Source organism: Gadus morhua, chromosome 13 (assembly GCF_902167405.1).
Source record: "Gadus morhua chromosome 13, gadMor3.0, whole genome shotgun sequence".
NCBI classification, from domain to species: Eukaryota; Metazoa; Chordata; class Actinopteri; order Gadiformes; family Gadidae; genus Gadus; species Gadus morhua.
The window spans coordinates 9387718-9410602 of NC_044060.1; the positions used below are offsets into that span (position 1 = coordinate 9387718).

At 43.4% G+C, this 22885-nt stretch overlaps 4 protein-coding genes across 11 annotated transcripts in view; 2 read left to right on the top strand and 2 right to left on the bottom strand.

Annotated features, from left to right (window-relative positions):
- The window catches only part of dnase1l4.1 (deoxyribonuclease 1 like 4, tandem duplicate 1), a 6624-nt gene extending 5778 nt beyond the window's left edge, over positions 1-846 (top strand). For both annotated transcript variants that reach the window (XM_030374186.1, XM_030374187.1), the window contains 3 exons: positions 135-231; positions 359-434; positions 537-846. In XM_030374186.1, coding sequence (XP_030230046.1) covers positions 135-231; positions 359-434; positions 537-664 — 301 coding nt within the window. In that variant the 3' untranslated portion in view covers positions 665-846. The remainder of the gene's footprint in view (positions 1-134; positions 232-358; positions 435-536) is intronic.
- An 895-nt stretch (positions 847-1741) lies between these two features.
- tma7 (translation machinery associated 7 homolog) lies at positions 1742-3447 on the bottom strand. Its single transcript, XM_030374197.1, has 4 exons — positions 3284-3447; positions 3057-3112; positions 2401-2489; positions 1742-2130 (listed from the first exon to the last, which is right to left on the bottom strand). The coding sequence occupies exons 1-4, from the start codon at positions 3297-3299 to the stop codon at positions 2097-2099; spliced, it is 195 nt and encodes a 64-aa protein (XP_030230057.1). The 5' UTR covers positions 3300-3447; the 3' UTR covers positions 1742-2096.
- Positions 3448-3920: 473 nt separating this feature from the next.
- ergic3 (ERGIC and golgi 3) lies at positions 3921-14541 on the top strand. Of its 6 annotated transcripts, none has more exons than XM_030374182.1 (14): positions 3922-4122; positions 4494-4564; positions 5071-5158; positions 5294-5413; positions 6816-6912; positions 7029-7194; positions 7458-7515; positions 8651-8665; positions 9133-9164; positions 9865-9961; positions 11952-12016; positions 12242-12378; positions 12457-12512; positions 12884-13068. In XM_030374182.1, the coding sequence occupies exons 2-14, from the start codon at positions 4517-4519 to the stop codon at positions 12961-12963; spliced, it is 1059 nt and encodes a 352-aa protein (XP_030230042.1). In that variant the 5' UTR covers positions 3922-4122; positions 4494-4516; the 3' UTR covers positions 12964-13068. The 6 variants fall into 6 exon arrangements, with proteins under 6 accessions (XP_030230040.1, XP_030230041.1, XP_030230042.1 ...); XM_030374184.1 differs by having other exon boundaries at positions 3926-4129; positions 12884-14541; XM_030374180.1 differs by having other exon boundaries at positions 3921-4122; positions 12242-12512; positions 12884-14541.
- On the bottom strand, positions 10417-11790 carry romo1 (reactive oxygen species modulator 1). Of its 2 annotated transcripts, none has more exons than XM_030374195.1 (3): positions 11646-11790; positions 11033-11169; positions 10417-10620 (listed from the first exon to the last, which is right to left on the bottom strand). In XM_030374195.1, the coding sequence occupies exons 2-3, from the start codon at positions 11167-11169 to the stop codon at positions 10512-10514; spliced, it is 246 nt and encodes an 81-aa protein (XP_030230055.1). In that variant the 5' UTR covers positions 11646-11790; the 3' UTR covers positions 10417-10511. The 2 variants fall into 2 exon arrangements, with proteins under 2 accessions (XP_030230055.1, XP_030230056.1); XM_030374196.1 differs by having other exon boundaries at positions 11651-11789.
- Positions 14542-22885: the final 8344 nt, after the last annotated feature.

Here is a 22885-nt window from a genome sequence, read left to right on the forward strand (position 1 = left end):
ACTAAGAAACTTGTTTTACATATAATAGTATTAAATATAATTGTGTCCAAAGTACTTCTGTGAGTCATTCAGAACTGCCACTCACTCTATCACAACAACCAGCTAACTTCTCAGTTCTCCCTTCTCTCTTACAGGATAGTGGTGTATGGTAAGGACATGTTGTCGGCTGTGGTTCCTAACTCCGCAAAACCATTCAACTTCCAGAAGGAGTATGGACTCACATACCAACAGGTCGGGTCTTCTCACTGTCATAAGCATCCTTTAATAAACCTTCCATCCTATACTCCATGATAAATTGTAATGCATTACAAGTTGATAGTCTGATCTTATAGTTCTTTCTGACCCCCCCCCCCCCCAGGCACTGAAGGTAAGCGACCACTACCCCGTGGAGGTTGAGCTGAAGTCCTGCGTTCAGAAACAAGACACCACTGTTGGTAAGACATCAAAAACACCAGGCTAGAGATGGTCAAGTTCAGGTATTACATTGAGGTATTAGGGTCCGTACTAGATCAGTCAACGTATGTTCCTATTTCCAGTCGAGGATCTGGTGGATATACAGAGAGGAAACCTCCTGCTTGAGAGGGAGAAGCTACTGTCTGCAGATCGAGGTGCTGCAGCTCCAGAAGCAAAGCTGGAGCATCGTAACTTAGCAACCGAAACCTAACGACCGATCAAACATCCTAACTAGAGATGTCCGATATTATCGGCCCACCGATATTATCGGCCCGATATTAGCATACAAATGTAATATCGGTCAATATCGGTATCGGATTTTTTTTGCCTTAAAACCGATTTTTTTTAATTTTTATTTATTTATTTTTATTTATAGCTCAAATAAATGTTTTCAAAATTGTGCAGTACAGTGCACATTGTAATTGACTCATATTTGTGCATTTATTCAATTAAGGTTATTGAGTTTTAGTTAAAGAAACATACTGCTATGTTGCACATAGTTGTTCAGGTACAATGTCTTATCATTTGTGAAGTCAAGTTTGCCCTATTTGTTGTGGGCATTGTCAAGATTATCTCAGGGAGAGTGTAATCCAAACTGTTGTCTGAGACCATTAAAAAAATAAAAATAAACATGGCACTTTTCCCTAAAATTAAGTTGAAGTATTTTTCTTATTTTGCACAGACAATGTTAACATTTGGAAAGCCTTGTTACATTCAAGAATGCATCCAGTGGGGCATCACAATAACATCAAGCATGTTGTGTTAATTCCACAACAGGAGATATGTAATGTTACCTAATTTAGGTTTGAGGAAAAATAAATAACCCAAATATCGACATCGGTATCGACATCGAAAATTTAGAGTTGGACAATATCGCATATCGGATATCGGCAAAAAAGCCAATATCGGACATCCCTAATCCTAACCCTACAGCCGGAGCATCCAGACCCTGACAGAAGGCATTGGAGATGGCACTCACATGATAACCAGTGAAGTCAGGAAACATGTAGATAATAAGGCTTCACAGCAGAAGTTTGTGCAACTGGAAGATCTGTGAAATATTTCCTTATGCATCTTAAATGGACATTAGTGTCATGGACATATGATATTGTGCCAATGGAACCAGCTAGTAGTCTGCATGTGCATCATGAAATGCATACAGCCTCAGGCTGACAGAATTGCTTTACCTCCTCAACAGTATGCTTAGTTTGTACTGAATTAACAGAAAACCCAGTGACTGAATAAACTGACATTAAAAAACCCAAAACCAATAAATAACACCAAGATGAAAAAAAAACTTTATTGACATCTTCTTCACAACAGCAATACTTTTCAGGAAAATCAAAAGCTACTTGAGATTCCAGTAGTTAATAGAGGAGCAAGTCCACATTTGCCAGGAGTGTTTCCGGACCAGGGCGGCTGACGGCGGCAGGTGGGCCGTATGCATGTAACAGGCCTCTGCTTTTGACTCTTGCATGTTGGAGCTTCAAGGTTCTGGACAACTGATCTCTAATATTTTCCCAGACCTGTCTTGGAACTGTGGGAGGTTGGGCATGAGGGTGATATTCACAGGAAGGGGCATGGCTGGAACCTGAGACGTCGGTTGCACACCAGGTGGTTGTCATGGTAGCGTTTGGCTATCCTTACTTCTTGCCTGATTTCTTGATACCGCCGCCGCTGATGAAGAGAGAGCAATCGGGTTGAACTAGATGCACCTTTAAAAAACTATTACCCATGTTTATCCAAGTACATATGAAGCACTACAAATACACATTTGTTTAAGTACAAATATAGTACTACTTAAAGCTAGGGTAGACATTCTGGAAACACTAGGACAATTTCAATAAATATGGCAAAAAGTATCCCAGATGGTCTATATCTGCCCATCAAATCATTATTTCACCCATCATCTTGTCGTATATTTGTAATTATTTTGTTATTTCTTACTTAAAGGTCCTTTTCCAGAAGCTTTTTGCCTTTAAGGCATCCATCGCCTTCGCATCGTCCTTCTGTTTCTGCTTGAAGGCCATGTCCTCCTACAGACACACAAATGGGTGATGTCATGCGATTACTAGTGTTCATAGACATCACCGATTATTTCTCATCTTCAAAAATTCATACTCGGGTCAAAATTATGTCATCAGTACCACAGGAATAGCAATGGATATACCAATAAACCATTGCAGCGATGTAGCATGCTGCATGGAGGCCTGCCTCCAAACTACGGTAGTAGGACCTACCTAAATTGCTACCTGAATTGTGTGGTTAGAAAAAATAATTATTTGAAATTACCTGCCAAATAATAACGATAATAACAACTAAATCAACAACACAGAATTGCAAGTGTCAAATTCTACTCTATACAATTCAAGAATTGTTTATTGCGCTGTGTTTTTGTCTATGGATATTCGGCCCTACTTATAATTCCATAGGGTTAGTTAATAGTCTTTATATTACGTGTGAATGGTTTTTCTAATAGTGAATGGTGCATCTAGTGACTGCAGCAGCGCCCGCATCGATTCTGTTCATCACTAGACCCGCACGGGGAGGGGTCCAGGACACGCATCCCAATAAAAATATGAATCCATTATAATGCCCCTTACATCATCAAGGTCCTTGTTCTGCTTCTTGGGTGCCTTCAGCGGCTTCTTCTTGCCTCCTGCGGGTGTTAAAGAAGGGTTTATGTTATATATAAGCCGACTAAGATCGTACTATGATGGCCACTTGACATGCGTATTTCACAGTTAGCGAGCTAAGAACATAGAAAGGATAATATAACGACCTGTTCGAATGAGATGAACAATAGTTACTAACGTTAGATACAACGTACCTTCTCTAACAGACATGTCTGTCGATGAATTAGGTTTAAAACTCAATTAAATTACAGCAATGTAAACCGGGCTGCTTGCTGTAGGTTGTTCAGGTCCGCACTATAAGGACCCTGGTGGATTTGGAAGCGGGAAGAAGTAGGTACTCCGTTCACTGCCGTCTGTATCTGCAAAGCAAAGCACCGGGTGCAAAACCTTTTGAGGCTGCTTGATTTGTTCAATATTAACGGATAATACATAAATGCTGATTTCAGTGTTGTTTAATTATCTATATATTATTATAAAATATATGAGCGAATTCGGCTTTGAAAGCTTGTTTTTGGATTAAAAAAAGTGATTACAAAAAAAAACAGTAATCAGGGTGGATTTATCCAAATAATAATTAATACATATAATAGCACTGCACTAAAGGGCAGCCTTAGAGGGGTTAAAATATAATTAATTATTAATATTATATATTAATTAACTATTTACGATCTCTTGTATTACAACCTCACAGGTTTGTAAGACCTTCTCCAAACCAAAATCCCATTAAACTATAGCCCGGAGAGACTGAGATCAGTAAATAGGGAATGAAAAAAATGATCAAGATTCGTTGCACTTAAAATTACCGTTTTAGTGGACTTCTTACGCGGGTCGAAGATGATGGCTCAAAACTCTTCAAGTCCCGGAAGTGAAAGTATTGTCGAATGTGCACCGGGACTCGAACCCCAAAACCTTCAACAACCCGAGACGGTATTTTCTCCACAGCATGGACACCTTAAACAAACTGAAACAATTTGATGCGTATCCCAAAACCCTAGAAGACTTCAGGATCCAAAACGTGGGGCGGCAGCGACTGGTAAGTAGTAATTTTAAAGCAGACCACCCATTCATCCATACTAACTGGTCATCAATACATGGATCGATTGATGTATGACGATACATGGATATTAAAAGGCATGCTGTGTCATGTGTTGCATTCAATATTGAATAAATTGATGTTCGAGGATAAATTAGTGGGGTTGCAAAAGGCAACACCGATGTAGTACGTCTTCCATTGCTCTCGACAATGTAGCCTGCCCATTTGTATTTACAGTGTTGTCAACACTGTGTTTGAGAACCTGTACTAATGATACAATGTGCCCGTGACAGTATGATACAGTTTTTATCTCTCTCTCTCTCTCTCTCTCTCTCTCTCTCTCTCTCTCTCTCTCTCTCTCTCTCTCTCAGTGACCATCGTGAGCGGTCTAATAATGTTGATCTTGTTCTTCTCTGAACTTGCAGTACTACTGACCAAAGAGGTAAACTCACCTCCCCTCACACGGACAACACACCTAGTCCTTCCTGGGGGTTAAGTGTATAGGGAAAGTGGATGATAGAATGTAGAATATATAACGTATCAGTGTAATGCCAATGTTGCACATATTAGTAATGATTCTCAGTGTAAGTTCTATGAGGGTGAGCCTTAATATGATGTATGGTAAGAAATATCTGGCTAGTTACAAAAGATTTGATCTAGCTTCAGTGCATCTTCAAAAAAGAGACTTTAGGAATGTAGCAACAGCTTGTTTATCATACAAACACATGTACACAGCCTGATAGCCCAGAGTTCAGAGAAGTGTTGTTGTGATATTTGTAGAGGTGACAGTGTTTATTTTTTGAGGTGGTGACGGTTTGGATAAATTGGGGTGATGTTCCGAGTTGATAGTATTGATGTTCTTGGGGGGGGGGGGGGGGATGGAGTTATTTTGGGGTTAATGGTGGTGATCTTTAAGGGGGTGATGGCTAATGTTTTGTTTGGTTCCAGGTTCATCCTGAACTGTACGTCGACACATCGCGAGGAGACAAACTGAAGATCAACATCGACGTCATCTTTCCTCACATGCCCTGTGCCTGTAGGTCCCAGCCGACCCTGGCACCTGATTTGTCATGCGACGACTTGTTCAATCCTGTAACTTGTTGTTACAGGATTGAGGTTTCTCCTGTCTGTCTCTCGCTCTCCCTCTGATGTGGATGAATGTCTCTCTCAGACCTCAGTATAGATGCAATGGATGTTGCTGGGGAGCAGCAGCTGGACGTAGAACACAACCTCTTCAAGCGCCGTCTGGACAAAGACCTCAAAGCCGTCACCACGGAGGCAGAGAAACACGGTAACCTGCAACCTCTAGACATCCCTACCCCCGGGAAAGCTTCAGTTGTTATGTACATCTTCCCTGTTTTGATTGGCTACAAGACGTGATGGAATATGTATGCATGCAGCATCCTAATCTAAAATTTGGTGGTTATGGTTGTGATGATGACGGTGTTGATGATGATGATGGTGCTGTGTGTTAACAGAGCTGTGGGAGGGAGAGGGGTGGTAGGTATGATGGTGCTTATGATAGTCAGGGTGATTCGCAAAGCAAGACCAAACTACACCAAGTAGAATGGTCTGGAACCACGCTACCTTGAGCCGTCTATCCGTTGGGAAAATGGGCGGGCCTGTTTTTATTTCTTTAAACCAATCACAAGTGTCTAGGGCGGGGCTAAGCCCGGGAAGCAGGAGCGGTGTCCATGCAAAATAGTGCCGGGGGAAATGCCAGCAATCGGAAGGGGAGGAGTAGCGGTGAAATCCGACGCTAGGCAATATACGCTGTCCACTTCCGTTCAGCCAGACTAGGGTGATGGTGATGATGGTTAGGGTGCAAACGATGGTGAGCATGGGGTTGATGACGATGCTAACGGTGGTGTTGATGATGTTGGTAAAAGGGGCGATGATGTGTGTTAACAGAGCAGGGTGATGATGATAATGGTGTTGATCTGTGTTAACAGAGCCGGATGACGATGATGTTGGTAAGGGGGTGATGTTGCTAATGGTGGTGATGGTAGTGATGGTGATTATGATCAGATGATGAGGGTGGTGGGGATGATGATGATGGAAAGGCGCTTGATGGTAAAGATGCAGTTGATGTTGATAGAAAGGGTGGTGATGGTGGTAAGGGTTGTGCTGATGATGGAACGGGTTGTATCGATAGAGGGGCGGTGATGGTGGTGGTAGTGATGAGGAGTGTGTGGATGATGTTGTGAGGATGATGGTGAAAGATGCTGGTTTATGAGGATGATGTGTGTTAACATCTAGGCGGTGATGATGGTAAGGTTTGTTGTGGTGGTGATGTGTGTAACAGAGGTTCTGGTGATGGTAAGGTTTGTTGTGGTGGTGATGTGTGTTAACAGAGCTAGGTTCTGGTGATGGTAAGGTTTGTTGTGGTGGTGATGTGTGTTAACAGAGCTAGGTTCTGGTGATGGTAAGGTTTGTTGTGGTGGTGATGTGTGTTAACAGTGCTAGGTTCTGGTGATGGTAAGGTTTGCCGTGCTAATGATGATGATGGTGTGTTAACAGAGCTAGGTTCTGGTGATGGTAAGGTTTGTGGGGCTGCTGATGATGGTGTGTTAACAGAGCTAGGTGCTGATGATTATTCTGTGTATGTTAGCAGAGCTAGGTGGTAATGTTGATGAAGATCTGTGTTAACAGAGCTATGTGCTACAAAGGATGATAATGATGTGTGTTTACAGAGCTGGGTGGCGATGATGAAGGTGTGACCTTTGACCCCAGTAAGTTGGATCCGGAAAGATGTGAAAGCTGCTACGGGGCCGAGACTGAAGACCTCAAGTAAGACACTCGTCTATTTCTTCGCTTGTCTCTCTCTCTCCACCCGTCTGTCTCTCCATCTGTATTTCTGTGGGTGTGTGTGTTGGCTCATCAGTTTGTCTGTCATGGCGGTGCAGGTGCTGTAACAGCTGTGATGACGTGCGTGAGGCGTACCGGCGGCGTGGCTGGGCCTTCAAGAACGCCGACACCATCGAGCAGTGTCGGCGCGAGGGCTTCACCCAGAAGATGGCGGAGCAGAAGAACGAGGGTTGCCAGGTGTATGGCTTCCTGGAAGTCAACAAGGTGCCCACACACAAATGGACCGGGGGGGGTTGATGTGGTTTGTCACGTCTGATCAGAAAGAACGGTGTTACATCTTTAACACGGTTAAAGATTCAAACAGTATGATGATGCTGGAACCTCAAGGAAATACTTATATTGTTGGTTTCATCTGCTACAAGACAGCTATTATCTGGCTACACATTCATGTTCACATATCCATGTGATTCATCGTCATGGAAGAAAGAGGATAACCTGTCTTCTCCCCCCCGCCCCCTCTACTCCAGGTTGCAGGAAACTTTCATTTTGCTCCTGGCAAGAGTTTCCAGCAGTCTCATGTCCACGGTAAGACCGATAATAACATCTGCGTCAATCCATTCATCCACGGTTTGATATATTCATCTAAGGCTCTTTCAAAAAGCAGAACACGTAGTAACTGTTATCCAGTGTTATTTTGGACAATATCATTTCCTATCCTTGCACAACTGGGTGATGTTGTGAGTGACATACTAACACAGGTTCTAACCCGCCCAGTGATGATCAGTGTTTCTGTCGCCATGTGATAAATCTCTTAATCAAGATCCACATTTGCAGAGCGTACCAACCACAAACTCTTATCACATAACCGGTGTAGCAACAGAATACTAGCAACAAATAGTAGTCTAGTAACAGTGTGGTACCTTTTTTGAGTACCTTCTGGCTGTACCTACAGACTTTCCCCAATTTGTCATTTCTCATGAACATTTTGACGGACAAGACTGGGAACATCAAGTCTTGCTATTGTGATGGAGAAGGTTATGTTTAGCCATTAGGTTACACACGGTTAGGTGGAGGTACAAAGTTATGCTGCTATCCATTTGGATGGTACGCTGGTACGAACGACCAGCTTCAGCGAGAACATGACGCATTTCCTTAGCTCCAGCCTTCCAGTTTGCCATTTGTGTTTCTGTCGAGCCACGAGGGGGAGTAGTAGCAGGCTATTCATCATTAGCAACGTAGCCTCTTTAGCAAACCAGCTTGAAAACACAACTTTACATTGAATTGCACGCAAAGCAAGACCGTGCAATGCACACATTGGTGACCGGATCAAAGCAGCAATGAAATCAAGTGTGTAAGAGGATTTAAAAACAACATTAAAACCACCAACGTGGTACAAATACAAAGAAAATACATCTCAACCCCCATTAACTATGGGCACAGCCATCTTCTTTACGAGTTGTACAGCTCTTCTCGCTCTACTTTGAAAGCGACGAGATATTACGACCAAAAGGGGGCATGCCTCAGTGAAATGCCGCAAGAAAGATGGGAGATTTGCGACTTAACCACTTCGTACATCCACATGGATAGCAGCATTAGAGTAGGGGTAAAGTGGTGCATCATGGGTAATGACGTGCTGAGAGTTTGTCTAGTTGCAGTCGTCCTGGATGTGTGTGTGTGTTCCCATCATCACTATGGTGACACTTCTCTCTTCTTTCTGCAGTGCACGCTGTGGAAAGTAAGTCACTTTTTCTACCATTCTCCATTCTTGATGGTCACCCATGGCAACGCCTTAAAGAAGTGTTGTCATTAAAATAGTCAAAATCTCAGTACTACTGGCTAGGTGGAAAGCATTTCTGGCTGGGGTGTTTGGATTGCTGGCTTGGGAATAAGCACTGCTGGCTAGGCTAGGGGGTTAGCATCAACACAAACATGCTTAGCACAACTGGCTACCTGGTTAGTACTGCTGGCTAACAGCAGGGAGGGGAGGGACTATGTTGAACGCTTTTATTTTGACACAGTAATGTGGCCTGAAAGAGAGTAGCGGCAGAAGTGTACTCTAGTGTTCTGGGAGCCCACAGTGAATAATCAAACTAATACTGATCAAAACCCGATAAAGCACTTCTCTATACTTCACCTTGAAGACTCTAGTGTTAGTGCGCAACATGTTGGTGTCTGTTTGTTAACAGGAAGTTTGTTTTACAGTTCACGACCTGCAGAGCTTCGGACTGGACAACGTAAGGACAAACAGTATACATCCGAAGGTTATCGGTTCCTATCCAACATATATTTAGCCCTGATCTATTCATTTAAACAGTAGAGGGGGGGTGTCTGTTAAGGCTTTCTTCCTCCGGTCTCTTGAACATGGGTTAATACAGGATTCAGTAGATCAGCTATGTAGGGGAACTCGTTAGTCTCTATTTGAAAATGTAAAGAGTATTTTGGAACTTCCCAGTATAATCTATGTAATAAGTAGTAGTTGATAATAGCAGCCACCCAATACATGTTCTGCATCGATTGCTATGTCTTTGGAAGGAAGGTGACTTTAAGTAGAAGTGCCTTGGTTGCACAATGCTTGGGCATAGTTGGTACTTGTAACAGCTTTATGTAAAACATCTTCCTTCCGCCATCAGACGACGTAGCAGTGATGAAAAGCATTTCCTTGTTGGCATCGATTATTAACAGTGCCCAAATACAGATTATATTGGAAGTTCAGAACTTTCTTTACTTTCCCGTTAAAGGAAGCCTCGGTGTTACATCTTTGGAGAATACAAATCCCTTTGTTAAATCACAAATAGAAAATGTTATTGATTCATTTGAAGGGTTTCCTCACATTTAAAACCCATCTTCAGATTAATTCATACTTGTGCTAAAATAATTTCAATCAACCGTAAGCACTTTCTCATGAAGTGAAGGCTAATATTGATATTCTTGTAGATCAACATGACCCACATGATCAAGCACCTGTCATTCGGTAAGGACTACCCAGGTATCGTCAACCCTCTGGATGGTACAGACGTCACGGCACCCCAAGGTCAGCCTCCGCCTTACACCCCACCTTCTCCTCCCAAATACTACTGCTTACCTGCACCCCTCTTAAGTGCTTTGAAAGATCTGCTTGGAAACCCAAATACTTCACTAGCAGGATCCATGGGATACCATTCTGTCCGGGCAGCAGAGCTCAAACACCTTTTTTATTAGAGATCAGCCATGGCCATGTTGTCCCAATGCAAATACTAGTCTGAATAGATAACCAGAGGCCTTGTGGCTGAGCTGATCAAACTATTTGGCAGCTTCGTGGAACTGTCAAATGTTTAAGAGAAACATTTAAGGCAAAACAAAATGTAAAGAAAAGGAGGGGTAATCCAACTTCATTAGAACTAGGGTCATCATGACTTGTCCGTTCTAAAAAGGTGCTAAATGAAAGTTGGTTTTGGTAGTTGAATTAATCAAGCCATGCTGTTGGTCCACAGAACACACAACATCCAATCAGATGTTTGACATCCTTAACTTTATTGACAGTTGGGGGGTGGCTGAACTGCGGGCCTTGCGGGGGTGTGTGTGTGTGTGTGTGCGTGTGTGGCTCAGCAGCGGATGCCCATGCCTATAGACATGAAGGTTCCAAAGGTTCCCCCGCTTTGCATCATGGTCTTCCCCACGCCACCCATCAGCTCACGCCCGCGCATCCCAACCCTAAAGAGAGAGGGAGGGAGGGAGAGAGACACCACAAACGACAAAATTGATTGGCTTGGTTGGTTCAAACCACATTGTACTACCAGTAGGCATTGCGCAAGATGCCCCTACCTCTAACTACTCCATAGTGACATTTATATTACTGTAGTTCGTTTTGGATAGAAGTCTGCTAATTAATACCTAATTTACAGTAAACTTGTGTCTGTGACCCACTGAAGGAACGTAGAGCAGTTTAATAGTTTGCCAGCCACAGGTGGGAGAGTTGCTGAACAATCTTCTAGACCAGATAATTGTCAACAATTAACCTAGGGTCTTGGCAAACCGGACAGATCCTTTTGAAATATTTTTATCTGCCGCTCAACAGGTATCAAATGTTAATACAGTCTACAGAAAGGGTGGTGTTGGTGGTTACCTGAGACAGGAGAATGTTCCGAACATGGCTCCGGCTGCCATTCCGACGGCGAACCCCATCATAAAGCCCATCTTGACCCGGTCAAAACAGCTGGGCTGTCCCTGGCCCTGGCCGTACGGTCCTACTGCCACTGGCATCTGGGGCAACGCATTTATCAGTTAGTCCTGAACATGGCGGATACTTCAATATGTGAAGGACTGGAACGCCTCAATAAGACTTAAATCCCATGCAAACCATCCAAGAAGCTTTCTCAATAAGTTGTTAAGATCGATCTCGACCATTTTAAAGTCTCCATGTAGACTGACATTTGCTGCGGAGGGTTGGTAAACGTAAATTAGCAGAATACAAATCCTTAAGTAAATGACGTTTCTGATCGTATTTAAAGTAACGCACTTAATTTAATCAGTACACATTACAGTTCCAGTATTTATTGGATAACTCTTGCAAGGGTAGATAATGACTATTACAGAACTTCGCCCTCTTGAATGTTGGCCCATTTGTTGTTAGCTTAGCGCGTCGTCGTGCTGTCGCACATATCGGCGACGTGAAGTACCAACACTGAAACATCTTTATCTTATGACCACAAGCAGCAATCCAGCATTCGGACCCGTACCTTGCCTTGTGCCTTGGAAATGTGGTCAAGTGTTGAAAAGGAAAACGGTATTGGCCGAGGTCAATGACAGCAGTGGGATTTAAACGTCCTGCTAGCACGACTCCATTAGAGGAAGGGACGTCACGTCGCTGTACGAGGTAAAAAGAAAAGCAGACAAGAAAGAACAGCGCCCCGCCGCGGACAACTGTTTAATTGAAGTTTTACAGGAATCGTTACCCTGAACTTCCTGAAGAAACCTATCTATTATGCAATCAATTTTTATGTTATATTCTGTAACCATGAACTTTCCTCTTCTCTTTTACTCAGCGTCGATGATGTACCAGTACTTTGTTAAAATAGTCCCGACTATTTACATGAAGGCAGAGGGAGAGGTGAGTTGATATATTTAAATCTAATCTTAATTCACTGAACTCTGTACTTCATATGTCACGAGTGTCTGAGCTTGACCTAAGCATCTCAACCTGTATGTGCCATTTACCCTTAACATTCGTATCGCACCTTACCTATGTGTCACAAGTTAACTTGGGGTTAGTCTCCCCCCCCTGAGCTGTCTGTAGTATGTTAGCTTAAATGTTGCCCTGTCTGTTCCCCTGTAGGTGGTTAAAACCAATCAGTTCTCAGTGACCAGACATGAGAAAGTGGCCAACGGTCTCATTGGCGACCAAGGGCTGCCAGGGGTCTTTGTTTTGTATGAGCTGTCCCCCATGATGGTGAAGTTCACAGAGAAGCACAGGTATGTACCAACACACAGGGTGTGTAATAACATGTACCCTGTATGTAATAACACACCTGTCTCCCACTGTCTCTTTAGGTCGTTCACTCATTTCCTAACAGGCGTGTGTGCCATCATCGGAGGAGTGTTTACAGGTCAGTATCTGTTATCACCGCTGTTTACCAGGCTCTCCAGGATTTAAGATGTCACGTCAAATGCATACTGCATCAATCAAACCCAGTTCAATTATGCAAGCTTTCATTTTTGTTCAATCACTGCAACATTTCTAAAGTGCAACCAATCATCACACACAAATCGTCCCTTTTATCCACATACTTACTTGCCTTCTTTGTGGTGATGAACAAGCTGATATTTTCTCTCCTGTTGTTTCCCATTGAAAGATTTTTAATGAATCATATAAAACGTGTGTGTGTGGTGTGTGTGTGTGTGTGTGTGTGTGTGTGTGTGTGGTGTGTGTGTGTGTGTGTGTGTGTGTGTGTGTGTGTGTGTGTGTGTGTCTCTTCAGTTGCAGGGCTGATAGACTCTCTCATCTACCACTCGGCGAAGGCCATCCAGAAGAAGATAGAGCTGGGGAAGGCCTCCTAGCAGAGACCCCCACAGCTCCCTCAGCCCCCGCAACACACGCCCAGGACACCGCCACCCAGACGGACAGACACGGAGACTGATGGACAGACAGGCTGAGGGGGTAGACAGACAGACAGACAGACATGCAGGTGGAGGGGGTTTATAGACACGGACCGACAGACATGCAAGCGTGGGTAGATGGACGGATGGGAGGGGGTGGAGGACCTGGGCAATCTGTTTTCAGAGAGGGGGAGAATGCAGGTGAAGAATGTATCAAGGCTTGCGGCACACCAGCACAACGTTGACATCCTGTCAACATGACTACTTCCTGTCTACTTCCTGGTGCCCCCTGTTGTTGCACTGGTTCTGTGACATGGCTGCTCAGCGCTGCCCAACACTGGGTTTGATTCAGCAGGTCTGGGTTAGGTGAAGCAGGTCTGTGTTGGATGGCGACGGTCGTGGTTAGATGGTACAGGTCTGGGTTAGATAAAGGAGGTCTGGGAATCAGTAAACAGCTTTAATTCGATTATTGGAGTCTGGGTTTGCTTGATAATATCTGGGCTTGATGGATAAGGCCTGGGTTTGAGGGATACAGTCTTGGTTCATTTGCGACTGTGTTTTACAATATCTCTGATTGTATTATACATTGACAAGGTTGAGACGTTAACATGTGGAATTCAACTAACATCAAATAGCCTACCTTCTTATTCAATATCAAAAAATATTTGTCCCAAACTAAAGACATGTATTCAAAATCAAACAAGGCCATTATCCATCATCAAAGACCTTTCTCCAACATCAAATACCATAATTTTTTTATTCAAAACATTTGTCCAACATAAAAGGCCATTATCCATCATCAGAGACCTTTATCCAACATCAGTCACATTTTAATTGTATACCTAAAATACGACCGCAGCCCTGCCTCTTAGAGTTGTCACATGACCAAAAATTCTCATAGCCAATCATAAAGGTGCTTGCACACCGCCGCGTGGCAACTTATCACCGCCTCTGCCGGAGGGTTCGGCGCAGCGGTGTGAAGGGCCAGGCGTTTTCAAAAGCGGCTGCTGCAGTTGCTGCCGCCGGAAGTTTCAACACGGGGAAAGCTGAGCGGTAGGGCAGAATCTGTGCGCGTTCACGCGGGCGCGCAACGCGCCTGGTTTTCAGCCGCTTTTGTAACCGCCTCCCCTCTGCCGCCCTTCCCTCATTGAAATTAATGGAGCGGGTGAGTTGCCGCGCGGCGGTGTGAAAGCAGCTAAGAATGGTTCAAACTTTTTTCCAATCCACCCTCCACGCAACATTTTCTTTTTGAATTGATTAGGATTTTCAAATATTGAATCATGACAAGGTGGTGGGAAATTTTTGATTTATGGCCAAACTAATTTTTTCTGTAAAAGGCTGAAGAGATATCTGCCCTATTGGTAACCTGGTCAGTGCACCTTTTAACGACATCATGCCAGGCGGTGTGTGTGTTTGAAAGATTGTGTGTGCTTGTGGGTGTGCTTGTGTGTTTGAAAGATTGTGTGTATGAGATTTATTTATATTTTGATTGTCGTCTGTTTTTAAAATTCTAAATAAAAAAATGTTGAATACACCAGCCGCTGTTGTTAGGCGTGAACTACTTTCTGTATTTTTGTATTTATGTACGCATGGTTCAAGTTTCAGACACTAGGGGGCGACCATGTGTCAGGGATATTACTGCTGATTTCCTTTTATAGAACAGACTTCCACCAAGCATATTAAATTAACAATAATTCAGGCCCTTCCTGTGCGTTTGTGTCTTAAAGAGACAAATACATATCTCATTTTAAAGTCTAGCTATATATAGTATATGTATGGTATGTCAAAAACATTGGTAAAAGATTTATCACTAAAGTCCACACCCATAAAAACACGGACTCACACTATTCTCAGGATGGGGTCATGCAGAGGTGTATGTGTTTATGTGTATGTGTGTGTTTATGTCCATGTGTTTATGTGAGTGCGTGGGTGGGGGTAGATTTCTGTGGCGGGCTAAATGACAGCTGTGCTGTGGCTCTGTGGTGGACATGGAACCTCTAGACTCCCAGTAAATCATAGGTGGAGCGCCTGGCTCACATCAACCACTTCAGATGAAGGCAGCTCATGTAAATCAGTACATGTTTCCAGTTCATAGAATCTAATTTCAGATGAATCCAGTATCATATGATTCCAGGTCATATATGTATCCATAGCACTTATGAAACTTGATATGAATCCTTGCTCATATGATTCCAGATCATATCAATCCAGTTCATTTTAATCAATGTTAATATGATTCCATTTATAAAAAATCAGTTCAGGTAGATCCAGTGACTCCAGTTTAGTTCATAAGAAGCCAGGTTATGTGTGTGTGTGTGGATGGATGATGGTTTGAGCAGCCTCACCTGGCCAGAGTCAGCCTTATTAGACTGTGGGGCTGGGTGAGGCTGCACACCTGTTGTGCGTTGAGCTATCAATGCGCTCCAGTTATTCCAATCATCACCACACACAGCCAGGGAGAACTGATGCCCGGCAGCATGAATAATCATCTGCATGGTGTCTTTGTCTTTCAACTCAGCAATAAAGCGATTTAAACATCATCATGTTTCCTGGTCTTAAAGAGCCCAGTAAAAGCCAGCTGGAGTATGGCAGGCACCTAGGTAGGGTGTAGAAAATAAATATGAATATGAATCCAGTGTACATGATTCTAGTTCAAATCATTCCCCTTCATATTCATCTAATCAGTGTCTCCGGATGTGCCAGATGCCAATGGGGCTATGAGGCTGAATGACTGTAGAGTGAATCATCTTCTTGAATATGCGTGTCCCCTGTCAATGTTGTCTCTATGTATAAATAAAGCTCAAATAAAACCAATACTTCCTCCTTAGGGTCCAGCTGGTCCAATGGGTTAAAGTGCCAGCCTTGTGTTTCCCTCTGACAGATCATTCTGTTTGCGGTTATTTAAAAAAAATGAACAAAAAAACGTTATCCCTTGCATGAATAATATTGGAAATTGTGCGAGTGTGGTAGGGGGAGGTGGGAATCGAGTGAATCATATCTTAAATTCCAGTTGTTGAGGAAGACATTTTAATAAGAGAGGAGCAGAGGAAGGGAAGAATAGAGGAGATGAAGGGAAAGGAGAGGGTGAAATTATTAAATTGTAAAGCTAAATGTTTATTGAGGGGATAGAGAGAGCCTGTCCTGTCGCATCGGTTTAAGGTATTCTAAAAGAGAGAAAGAGACAGAGGGAGAGAGGGTGAGAGAGAGGGAGAAAAGAGAGAGTATAAGCAAACCAAAAATTTGAGAGAAACCGACACAGTGGTAGGTAGCTTAGCTTAGAAATTAATAGGATTAGGTAGGTAAAAAAAAAGAGGACCCTCTGTGTCTGTGGGTGTGCGTGTGTGTGTGTGTGTGTGTGTGTGTGTGTGTGTGTGTGTGTGTGTGTGTGTGTGTGTGTGTGTGTGTGTGTGTGTGTGTGTGTGTGTGTGTGTGTATGCACGTGTGTGTATGCACGTGTGTGTGTATGTGTGTGGTTCTTTCCAAATATGGTGAGTGGAGTCGCATTGTAGTAGAGGAGTGGCATCTGTGTTCCCTCAGAGAGAGAGAGAGAGAGAGAGAGAGAGAGAGAGAGAGAGAGAGAGAGAGAGAGAGAGAGAGAGAGCGAGAGAGCGAGGAGTGGAAATAGAGAGCGAGAAAGGGAGAGGGAGCGAGCGAGAGAGGAGTGGAGGAGTGGATAGAGAGAGAGGGGAGAGAGGGAGAGAGAGAGAGAAAGAGAGGGAGATCATGGTCCCTCAGAAGTGAGTTCAGAGATCTAAATATACTCTGTGTTCACACCACTTCTCCACTTTACCCCGATCACCCTCTCTCCTCCCTCCTCTTATTCCACTCCAACTCCTCTCCTCCGTCTGTTCCCTCTCTTCCTGGAATCTTGTGAGGCTCCGTTGAAGGGAGCGCCAGGAACGTTTCTGAACACCCTACTTCCAAGAGCAAATACCTCCCTCTGTATCTCTCCATCTCTCTCCCTCTTTCTATCTCTCTCCCTCTTTCTCCCTTACAACTTCTCTCTCTCCTCTTGACTCTCTTTTCCTCTCTCAGTCTCTCTACCTATTCTGTTCTCTTCTCTCTTTCTATCTCTTTCTCTCTTTCTCTCTCTCTCTATCATGCACCCTGCCTCTTACAGTCACTTTTTGCGGTCTCCCTCAATTCAGTTCAGTCAAAGGAGCCTAATTTGCATGGAAAATAAACATTTACATTGCCAATGCTTTTTATCAACAAAATAAAGGAGCACTATTCAGAGAACAATAAATGAAGGGAAATATAAATGTTAAGGTACAGGGGGAAATAATGAACAGACACAATATAACCCTCTCTTTTCTCTTCCTCTCTCTCTCCTTCTCTCAGTCTCTCTCTCCAATCCCTCTCGCTTCACATGTAGAAGATATGTGAGTCATCCCTGTCTGGGCCCAGTGCAACCACGGTCTGCTACTGTTTATACTGGGAGCTGGCAGCCAATCCTCTGCCAGACAGCACGTTCACATTTACATACAGAAACATGTCTTTGTTCTGCTATGGAGGGATCTTATATGTACGTAATGGTGCGGTTGGGGTCCTGATCTATAGATTTAATGTTGGGGCTGGGGTCTAGATCTAAAGATTGAATGGTGCAGCAGGGGTCTTGATCTATAGATTTAATGGTGGGGCTGGGGTCTAGATCTATAGATCGACTGGTGCAGCAGGGGTCTTGAGCTATAGATTTAATTGTGGAACTGAGGTCTAGATCTATAGATCTAATGGTGGGGCATGGTTCTGGATCTGCAGAACTAATTGTGGGGCTAGGGTCTCGATCTATGGAACGTATAGGGGCAGGCTTCTGGATCTATGGAACTTATAGTGGGGCAGGCTTCTGGATCTATGGAACTTATAGTGGGGCAGGCTTCTGGATCTATTGAACTTATAGTGGGGCAAAAATGACATCCATGTACCGATTCTGCTTAAGAGCATTTTGCTTGAACGTGCCTGCCACCAATTCTAACAACAGCAATATAGAACTTCGGTCTTTATGGCAAGACATTAAAGTATAATATATATAAAGTACTTGTAAAGTATGGTGACTAACTGCTATGTTTATATTGCCCCACAAGCTCGGTACTGACCGACGCACATTGATTCCAGAAAATGAAAGTGCTATATTGCCATTGTTTACATTTGCAGGCTCAATCACCCTAAATGCTTTTTGGGAGAATTAGTCAAAGAAAGCAATTTCGACATTGATAACAAACTAAAACTGCATTGGTAACGGATGTTTGAATGAAGCCAGAGGGGACAGTTACGGTGGTTTAATCACACAGACCGGTATTGACCTTTAAGGTTAAGGGTCCCAGTTAGTCCTCTGGGTGGATAAGTATACCTCTGCTTCAAAGATCCACCGAAGTTCTTTGCATTTATGGTTCTGTGGTTCTACGTAGCAATGTTAACATAGAGACCCACAATGTGGTCAAGGTTATGTAGAGACCAACAACATAGACAGTTATTAGGGGTTAGAGGTCAGTGTTAAGGGGTAGGGGGTAGGGTCCTACATGTGGTCCATGTGTTAATGTTACTGTGTATTTAAATTAAGCTGTATAAACGCTCCATTTAGGAATCTCTTCAATGGTCCCTTTTAGTTCCTTCTCCAGGGGAGCTGCATGTTGCTATGGTAACCACTTAGCTTAGCTTTGCAGAGCAGAATATTGGTCCGGTTCTGGAAGGTTCCTGTGCAAGACATCTTATCTCAAGTCATCTTATCTCAACTATTCCTATCTGGTCTTTTTAAAGGTTTCTGGAGTTGGCGGGTTCTACCTTCTTAAAACGGGAAGAGGCCTCATCCTTCCTCTTACTCCAACCCCAGAACGGAAGGAGACTGTGAATGCGTCTGTGTAATTGTGCGTGTGTATGCGTTTGGGGATGTGGTCACTACATTGACTTATTTAACTTCCTCTTTAAAAAATATATGAATGAGCCTTCAAAAAGTTGGCTGCCTGTCCACTCTGCCTGTCTGTCCGTCCGTCCGTCCGTCCGTCCGTCCCGTCCGTCCGTCCGTCCGTCGTCTGTCTCTCTGAGTTTACTTACTTAATATCATTAAATCATGATGATGTCGTCTTTGTTGTCCTCCTTCTTTCTGTGCAGGACATCTTTGTGGAGTTTAGAAGAATTCAGGTCAAAGTCCAAATGAGTTGTGTTAAAGTTTGTGTATCTATGAGGGGGCATGTGTGTCTCAAGCTCCTCACAGCCTTCAGTAAATCCCACATTAATTGACTCAACCTGAAATCAACATTTAGCTAAATTCCTCTTCGTAGTATTTCTTCAACTATATATATTATATTATAATATATCCTTTATTAACACATCCTTGTGTTATAAACACAACAAAATGTTTGGATTTGGTGAGGGTTATGATCCAGTTTGAGAACCAGAGATTCTCAAACTGTTTGTACAATTGTACTAAGATATCTTATCAGTCAAACAAGTACCTCTTTCACCAGCAGAGTTATAATATGCGCATGTTATTTGTTGTAAACATGAACATTAAAGGTGCAGTGTGTAGGATTTAGTGGCATCTAGTGGCGGGGTTGCTGATTTCAACCAACTGAATTTAGACCCCTGCATGGGCTTCTATTACCCTGAGGATTTTTGTCATAATTTCGATTTGATGCACACTTTTATCTCCCCGAGGTGGAAACTTGCTTGGTCTCCAATGAACATACAAGCATACAAAATCACAAAACCTCACAAAGACATGTACAACAAATCCCCCTCCAAAAGGGCTTGATCATAGCTCAGAAAGAGAAAAAACAGAAAGAGAGTAGGTTATTTCTAGTCTTTGGAATCTACCAAAGTTGTGTAACAGTATTCCGATTTTCCCTAATTTCTCTCTAAAGTTGTCATCTTCGGTATTCACGTTCCTCTAATTGTATGGCAATCCCATTTTACAATCACCAACATTAAAGCAACGAGTAAACCTTCCCAGTAGTCCTGGGGGTACACGACGTACCCCCATTTAAAAACCAAGGGACTGAGGAGAACATGGTGTTGGATGGAGCCCTGGAGGCCGGGAGGTGAGGAGCAGCAGATCTATCTCTGCCTTCTGAGGAGAAATGAACCCACTTGCTTCTGACTGCGGTGGAGACATCTGGGCCCCATAACCATAGTATGCAGATCATGTGTGTAACTGTGTGTGTGTGTGTTGGTGTGTGGATGTTAGTGTGTGTGATGTGTGTGTGCATGAGTTTGTGTGTTTTTGTGTAAGCATGCGTGTGTGTGACAGCCCTTTCATTACAGAGCGGCGTAGTTCATGTGGTAAAGCTGAGAGCGAAAAGCAATATAGGGAAAGAGAGAGAGACAGGGAGAGAGAGAGACAGAGACTGAGAGACAGACAGGTTGTAGGCTGACCAGGCAACTCAATGGAACGTAAAACCAGAGTGTCTTTTTGCGGGTCTGCCAGTAGATGGCGTATTAACCAATTATTCCCTTTAACCGCCTCGTGGCTGTCTGACCATGTGTGTCCGTGTACACGTGTGCGTGTGGTTGTGTGTGTGCGTGCGTGCATGCTTGCGTGCGTGTGTCTGTGTCTGTGTTAGTCTGTGTGAGGGATCCATGCCAGCTGTATGAAGGGTTATTATTACAGAATGTACTATTTTGTTTGTGCTGCGTGGACAGATCTGATACATCTCATATAACCCCAAGCCCCCTTCCGCCACATGCAGCCTAACGGCTTTAAATGTTCATAACGTCATTGGTGTACATTTCAGTTCGGACACTAGGGACCTGTCCTCATCAATGTCAAGAAAACAGTGAATTAACAAACCAGCTGAATAGTAGGCTAATTTACAGAGACACAGAAAAAGATTACAAAAATCCTCTCTGTGCTCTTGTAGAGCGGCATGAGAGGTTGACGGTGATAACACATCTAGACACCTTAACGACTAACCCATAATTCCTGATAAAATTTGAACTTCTATTCCCCTGCATGTCAATACAGTGTTAATGAATAATGTTCCCTTGAAACATGAGCTGTGGACTAACCAACAAACCATGATAATCTACCCTGGGGAGTCTGAAATTTACATATAGCTTGTACATTTCAGACTTTTTTGTTACAATAGCAATCAATCATTAAAATAGCAATTGGGTATGTTGGCTGGGGTATTTGAAAATTTAATTGCATTCAAATTCCTGCATAGAAATGTTGTATGGTCACTATTAATCTTCATTCACAAAATGTACGGTGTACATTTTTGTTTATTTGGAACTAGCTCGATATCTGCTGATCATTCTTTTTTTAATGTGATCAATGGGTTTCAATTCGTGCTGTAGGACTACTGCTACAAACCCATATTTTGTGTCAGTTGGTCTATACCTACTATTCTCAAAACAGAGCACCAAGCGCCCAGTTCACGTGCGCGGAGAGTAGGGGGCGTGTTCGACGGACGCCTCTGCACGTGTACCGGGGGACACAGCGCCCGTGCGCACGTTATGTAAATCCCTCGCTCTCTTTATAATACCTCCAAGGTAACCACGTTCCATAATATTTACTATCATTTATTTTATATATCGATATATATGTGTGTGTGTATATATGTGTGCGTATATATATATATATGATATATATATATATATATATATATATATATATATATATATATATATATATATATATATAATATTATATATATATTAAAATTTAGCCAATGGGTCGGGGGCGTTTCACTGACTAGTGACTGACTACACACGAATATTTCTACGCCAATATGCAGCAGTGGCGACTGGATAGTAATTATTATACAATGGTGGTCAAGCGTTTCCAGTGAATGCGTAAAGGACATTTGTGCTGGACTGGTGTAATCACAGGCAAGACTTATTCGGTACTACGTGGCTGGGAGGGTTGGAGGCGTATGTAACTGCCGCATTGCTCTACTACTGGGCAGACAGGCAGATAGACAGACAGACAGGACCGACCGACAGACACACATACCACATACACACACAGACAGACCAGACAGACAGAAAGACAGACAGACAGACTGAGGTACAATCAGATCGACCGAAGACCGGACAGGCAGACATAAGACCAGCAGACGGAGAAAACTGAGAGATATATATGTTTTAAGTGAGAGTGAGACAGACAGACAGACAGTCAGCAGACCCCGGCTTCTACACGCGGCCACGTGTGTTTTTCGTTCCAGCGTTACCCGCCATGATTTTCCTGGAATCCCAGTGCTGAGAACATATCCCTCCGCCGTCCATAGACCCCGAACGGCTGCGCCGAATCACCGCATACAACACTATTGATGCGGTCAATGACGGATGGACGCCATCGAATTGAAATTACCAATAGCTAATATGGCCATGGTTGATTTCCTAATCGGATTTCCTATCGGATTTAGAGTTTTGGCGCGGTTTTGTCTGCGGAGGCATACAAGTGAGTTGTGTGTGTGTATAAGTTAAAGGGCCCCACGCGGCCACACCCACTAAGCTACTCGTAGGGAGGGAACGTGTCTTTACTATCCACACCATGCCGCAGCACTGGTGATTTATTACACGCTTCTACGGATTCTAAAGGCTTTCTGTGGACTTTCTTATCCCCTCTGCCGCTGATACCTCTCTTCTCCGTGGACTGTTAAAGGTAAGCAATGCCGCTTCTCTGGTTCGCCAGTGCGTTTTCACCAGACCACCGGGAAGTTGAGTTGAGACCGGACATCTCAGTAATGTTAATAATAGTGTTGACAATGGTATTAATGTTGTCTTCGTGTTGTCTGCCGGTCTTGTGCGTCGCTGGGATGCATATGGTGGGGATGTCAGGGTGGTGTGTAGGGTCTGGTTGTGCAGAGTCGGGCTATGAATGCCGACTGTGTCTCACATGTGCTCACGTTGCAAAGTCCTCGAGTGGATCAGCTTGAACCCAGAC